The following is a 6,325-nucleotide window of genomic DNA, read 5'->3' on the forward strand; positions in this document are numbered from 1 at the left end:
GTTATAGCGGTCAGTGGTTATCACAATCATAGCATCCCCACCGGTAGTGGTTATACGTTATAAGTTATAACCGGTAGTGGTTATAACCAGTAGTGGTTATAACTTATAACCACTACCGGTGGGGATGCTATGATTGTGATAACCACTGACCGGTATAACTTATGGTTTACGTTATAAGTTATAACCGGTAGTGGTTATAACTTATAACCACTACCGGTGGGGATGCTATGATTGTGATAACCACTGACCGGTATAACTTATACCGGTCAGTGGTTATCACAATCATGGACCGCGCCGAGGCCACGTGGCCCGACGCACCCGCTAAGAGCCTCTACTCGGCAAACATCTTCAGTCCCGCCCTGCGGAGCGAGCCCAACTCCACGTCCACGAGCTCCGGCGATGAGAAGGGCCTCTCCGCCGCAGAGCGGCAGCAAGTGGTTGGTGACATTGGGCACCACACGGTGACCAACTACTACCGGTGCACGTTTGACGGGGCGGAGATTGAACTGGACACCTTTCGCGGGTGCTCCATGCAGCCGGAGCAGGTGGTCTTATTTGTGACGGATGACGAGTTTTTCAAAAGGGCGTCGCTCGTCGCGGAAGACCCCCTCAACCAGGTAAGGGTGGAGCTTCTCGCGCCGCGGCCTTCGACGTCGTCATCATCATCATCCTCGTCACTGATGCTGGACGAGCGCAAGACAGGCGTCACGGCCGACTTATCGCTGAAGAACATCTCCGTCGTGGGCGGGTGCGCCGTGGTACAGGCGGTGGTAACGGCGGTGAGCCTAGGCGAGGCGGAATTCGTGCAGGCGATTTACCGAGACACGTACCTTGCCAAGCGCGCGGTGGCACTCGACGTACCGCGCTCCAAGCTGCCGTTCTACCCACTGGACAAGCAAACCAAAACGTTGCTGCGGCAGATGCCGTCGGCAATGTGGGTGGTGTCAACCAGCGCGGCCCACGGGGAGGATCTGGCGATGACGGCGACGTCCGTCACGGTGCCTGCGGCGGCGCGCGGGATGATATGCTTCAATGTGGGGCACTCGAGCGCGTTCTACGCGGGGTTCGGCGGGGTCGGGGCGGGCGTGAGGCTGTTCGCGCTTTCGACAAGGCAGAAGGACATTGCCGAGCGGTACGTGACGAGGGCTGCGTTGGGGAAGGAGGATAGGACACGGCTGGAGGAAGAGTGCATGGTGGCGGCAAGTTGCACGATTGAGCATACCGAGGATGTGCAGGACCATCACATTGTTTTGACGAAGATTGACGGCGTCAAGGTGCCGGAGAAGGACGAGGAGGGGTTGATGCCTTTGGTTTGGCAACACGGAAAGTTGATCACGGAAAGTTGATCACGTAGCGGTAGGCGCCGGGTGCTGAGAGTCGGCCCTTGTGCGCTACAGTATTAAATTATATAAACGCTTTTTTAATTGAAACATTTCAATTGAAACAAGGTCTTGAGCAAAGAAAAATGCAGCAACTCACAACTCAGAAATGGCCATTAGACTCGCCCCTCCCGGTGCACCGCCGTTCCCATCGCCGCCCTCTCGTTTCCCCCCCTTTCTATCCCGATCGCCTCCGCCGACGACACCCTCATCCTCACTGAAGGGAACGTCATCCAAGCCCTCGACGGTGAACAAAACACACACTCGTTCTCTCGTTCTCCCGCCATTTTTTGTACACGTACGGTATGTGAAATGTATTGCAGAAGGGACTTCACTATACATGTATATATCACATTCAGGTTGCAACGTGTTTCTGACTGTCGTACCTCCGGTGAGTGAGAATGTCCGGCGAGCAAGAATGGCCGCGGCAGGAAACAATGTCGTCTCTGGCCATCCCACCGAGCACAAGGAAGGCACAAGGAAGAGTGCCTGGCCTGACGGTGTAACCACAAACAAATGCTGATCGGATAGCCACGGCGGTATCCCCGTACCCCTGTCTTCTTCCTCCTCCACTTTTCGCGTCGGGTGCATGCGGCCCAGTGCTTCTTGTTTCCAACCATCTCTTAAGAGATGGTTGGAACAGGGACACTCAACACACTTACACATTAATACACATTGATGTGTGAGTGTCCGTGCACGAGCAGTTGCCCGTGTCCAAACAAGCCAAAAACCTCCATTTCACACAACCTCTTCATGCTCCATCATGCTCCCCCACCACTACCAACAAGCCACAGCCTCCCGACGACCGCCCGTCTTCGACGCTACACATGCCGTCAACCTCAACGCTAACACCGTCGTCAAGGTTTCGTTTCCTGGCGGAAACGAAGTTTCTAATACCTGACAAAGCGAAAACCACCGCAAATCCGCCGTGCATATCTTGAACTTCATACTGTACTACAACGACTGATATCGTATGTGCCTGTTCCGCCTCCAGTTTTGTTTGCTGGTCTCGCTACGCGCAGTCTCTACGTTGGACGACACTATTCCCCGCACACTGACGCAACTGTGCGCGACACATAGAAAAGATGTGCCGGCTACTTTTTTTGCGGAGAGGGGCATCGAGGCGTCGGGTAACTAGAAACAACTTCAAATACATACAAATTTCTCCTGGCACATCATCCCTTACTACATATACCGTGGGTACAACCCCTCCTGTCCTGGCCGGGACATCCCCTTTTGCCTAGTGGTTATTCACACACTCACAATCACACTACTGCACGAGCTCGTAAAAGTACAGTTTTGCTTCTACCTGGATCGCAATGTGCCGACCTGAAGTAGAACAGTACCAACGATATCCCGCAACGGTTGCTAGGCGGATTTCGTCATCTCCTGTCTTGTAGAACACTCCATCTCCCTTTTGCCGAATCCTCAGTTTCCTCTCCAGTTTCCTCTCTAGATCCGCCGCCGTGAGTTTGCCCTCATTCGTATCGATGAACTGGCGCAGATCGCTCTCTTCGAGATACCCAACATCATCGTATTGCTTTTCGCAGACAGCGCTTTGACTCGTCACGGACAGGATTCGCAACGTTCCTCCACCAAACCTTGCAGTACCCAACGTCGCTATTCGCGACCCGTCCCGGAACCAAGCAATCTGCCTTAGATGTTCACTATAGTTTGTGCTATACCTTAACATCACCATCACCCCTGTCTCAATATCCCATATCGCAAGCTCTTCTCCAATTCCATCTCCAATTCCAAGGGCTACGCGTCGTCCGTCGTCAGACCATTCCAGCGGATAGCGTGGTAAACCATACTCATAGAGCTGGTACCGATATGTTACACCTGTCTCCCAATTCCAGATCATAACTCCGCCTCTGCTTGGTTTCCCATTTTCATCAATTTCAACCATATTATATCCAGTTGACGCGATCCACTTGTCATCTGGAGACCACTTCACCGCAACAGGAGAACCATTATAAGGGAACAGAGCCCGCTCAACAGAGAACGGAGCCCACCCAACAGAGAACGAAGCCCGCACACCTTCTTCACCTTCTCTCCCGGGCCGCTTCACAAAGTTGAACCAATCTATGTGAACTTCGTCTGCAAATTCGTCTGAATACAACTCAAGCAGACCTTGGTCCGCAGCCCATTTCAGGCCGACCGAATCTGGGACACGTTCGGGGGCATCGCCCATCGTCTCTCCTGTCTTGGCGCCCCGCAGCACGACCCTGCCATCTGTATGCCCACATGCCACCCTGATCGCCTCTCCCGTTCTGGCGCTTAACAGCACGACCCTGCCGTCGTTATTGCTACCGCCAAGCGCGATCTTCGTGTCGTTTCCAGCCCACGCCAGGCACCTGATATGCATGTAGGCGTCTGTGATTCTCTCCCATAACTTGTTCCCAGTCTTCCCGTCCCACAACCCCATCCCCCTTCCAAACGACACGAACACCCTCGTCCCATCATTGGACCAACATGCTTTTGCGTAACCATCGTAACCATCCTTGGCCCAGGCCTCCCCGCATTCCCACAACTTGTCGCCCGTCTTGCTGTCCCACAACTTGTCGCCCGTCTTGCTGTCCCACATCGCAAACGTTCCATCCACTGCTGCCGTAAACACCCGCTTGCTATCTCTAGACATCTCCAGACAATGCACAGGGCTTACGTGTGTCTCAGCATCCCCCCACATCTTCTTCCCCGTCTTCACATCGTACATCACTACGTCTCCGTCTCCAACCACAGTAGCACATATGTCATCGCTTGACCACGCAACAGCCGTGAATTTTCGCCTTTCCTTGTTGACCTTGTCGACTTCCTCTTCCTCCTCCTGCACCCTCTCCACATTATCCCACCTCCAAATGACAATATTGAAATTGTCATCCACAGAAAACATCCGCTTTCCATCTTCTAGCCAGCCCAAGACCTCAACATGCGACCCGTGTGTCGCCATGTGCCGCCATACTTCTGCCCCGGTCTTTGTGTCCCTCACAGAAACCTTCCCGCCGAAACTGGAAGCAGCCAACCATCTCCCATCCCCGGACAGAGATATTGCCCTTGCCCGAAAATCATCAAATTTCGATATTCTCTTCCCCGAGCGTCCGTCCCATACCGACACCACACCCAGATCGTCGATACAGTCCTCGCCACAGCACAACAGCGTTCCGTCCTCCGACCATGAAAGACAGCGAACGTCTTCCAAAGGCGCGCTTTCCGCGATACTCCTACCAGTCTCCCCGTCAAAGATCCACAATCTTGCTTCAGATACTGTTCCTTCAATTTTTCTACGTTCCATCTTGAACACGCACGCGACCCGCTTTCCATTCTTCGACCACGAAATCAACCACTTGGGCCGATCGAAGTCGAACAGTCGAATACTCGGCACGTCAATCACCCGAACCCTCTCCCCTGTCTCTGCACACAGTATCAAAATTGACACGTTTGAGCCGCATTTTCCCATGCACGCCAACCGTTTCCCGCCCGGTGAAAGCGATACTTTCTTAACAACATGGCCCCACATATTCGCTGCCCCCTTGATCTTCACACCTCTCTCAACATCCCACAACACAACCACACCATATGCTCCCCCAATCGCTACTCGCTTTCCATCCCCCGTCAAGTCAAAAGGCAAGTCAAAAGGGCAACGGCCCAGGTGCCCTACATCCACTTCCCGTCCGACTCGCTCTGCTGTAGCTCCTGTATGCATATCCCACACCTGCACGCTTGTTCCATCTGCCTGTACTACCGCTACGTACTTTCCGTTCTCCGACCAAAACCTGCTCACACCCCATGCCACTTCAAACAACACGTTTTCTTTCATTTCCCCGTCCCGGAATGTCCGACGAAACAGATGCTTCTTATTACCCCCCCAAGCGATCACTTCGTTCTTAGCTGCGCATCCCGACATTCCCACCACCCTCCCCTGGTCCGGAAATATGTGTTGCACCGCGCCTGATACGTTCAAGCCAGGTGTAAGCGACTTCAACCACGGCTTCTCCGCAACTTCCTCTATCCTGCGTAAGAACTCTCCAATTACTTCCGACTCGTTCCTGAATCTCAACAGACCATCGTACAGCTGAAACCATACCTCTCTCGAACTTCGACGAACAAAGGACGCACTCAGCCCCGCCTGTCTAGCAATCTTCTGCAACGACCACAGCCTGCCTCCCGCTTCGCACCGTTCTCCGTCTTCCCCGGCTACGTCCGTCAAAATCTTGAAATCCTCTTGAAGATTTAGCCCCTCTGCCCGAGTTAACTTCTCTGCCACCCACCTGGCATCACTCAAAACATCCCACAAATCCTCGCCCAGCTGCGCCCCCTTGAGATGGCGGCACAAGTTGTGTCGGAAATACTCGTCCTCCACCATATCCTTCTTCCACCCTCTCCCGCAAACCCACGGCGGCGCTTCTTTCCTGTTCTCACTCTCGTTCCATTGCCATTCTTGCACAAGCTTTTCATTCCACCTCTTCTCTCCCCCATTCCCACATCTCTGTTGCACGTAATCGAGCTGCAAATCGTGCAACCTGACTCCGGCGATCTTGCGACCACTTGACACTCCATCCTTTCGTTCCACTAGACTGGCCTCCACGAAGTCGTGTAGCACTCTTCTTGTCTGAGATTTCCTTTTCTGTTTCCATAGTAAACAAAGTACGCTCAACGGCAACCATCCTTGGCGCCGAATGACCACCAGCGACTCGTACATCTCGGCGTAGGACATCAACTGCCCATCTCCTCTGGTCTTCTTTCGATCCATCATGCACAACGAAACTTCAAACGCCATTGACAGGTTCTCGTATAGGTACGTCCCATCCGCTCTTTCGTCCAATAGTATTGACGATGTATCTTCCAGACACTCCAAGTACTCATCAAGCACATTTTTCAGACAAAGTTCTTTCGCAATCTCACGATGTCTCGCAATCGCTCTGCCAACCACGGACAGCGCAAGCGGA

The 6,325-nt window shown here is 53.3% G+C and overlaps 1 protein-coding gene across 1 annotated transcript; it reads left to right on the plus strand.

The window, feature by feature from the left end:
• Positions 1-1,019: 1,019 nt before the first annotated feature.
• Positions 1,020-1,346, plus strand: CHC_T00000571001 (hypothetical protein). The gene has a single exon (XM_005717994.1). The coding sequence runs from the start codon at positions 1,020-1,022 to the stop codon at positions 1,344-1,346; it is 327 nt and encodes a 108-aa protein (XP_005718051.1).
• The last annotated feature ends 4,979 nt before the right edge of the window (positions 1,347-6,325 follow it).

This window comes from Chondrus crispus, genomic scaffold (genome assembly GCF_000350225.1).
Source record: "Chondrus crispus Stackhouse genomic scaffold, scaffold_360, whole genome shotgun sequence".
NCBI classification, from domain to species: domain Eukaryota; phylum Rhodophyta; class Florideophyceae; order Gigartinales; family Gigartinaceae; genus Chondrus; species Chondrus crispus.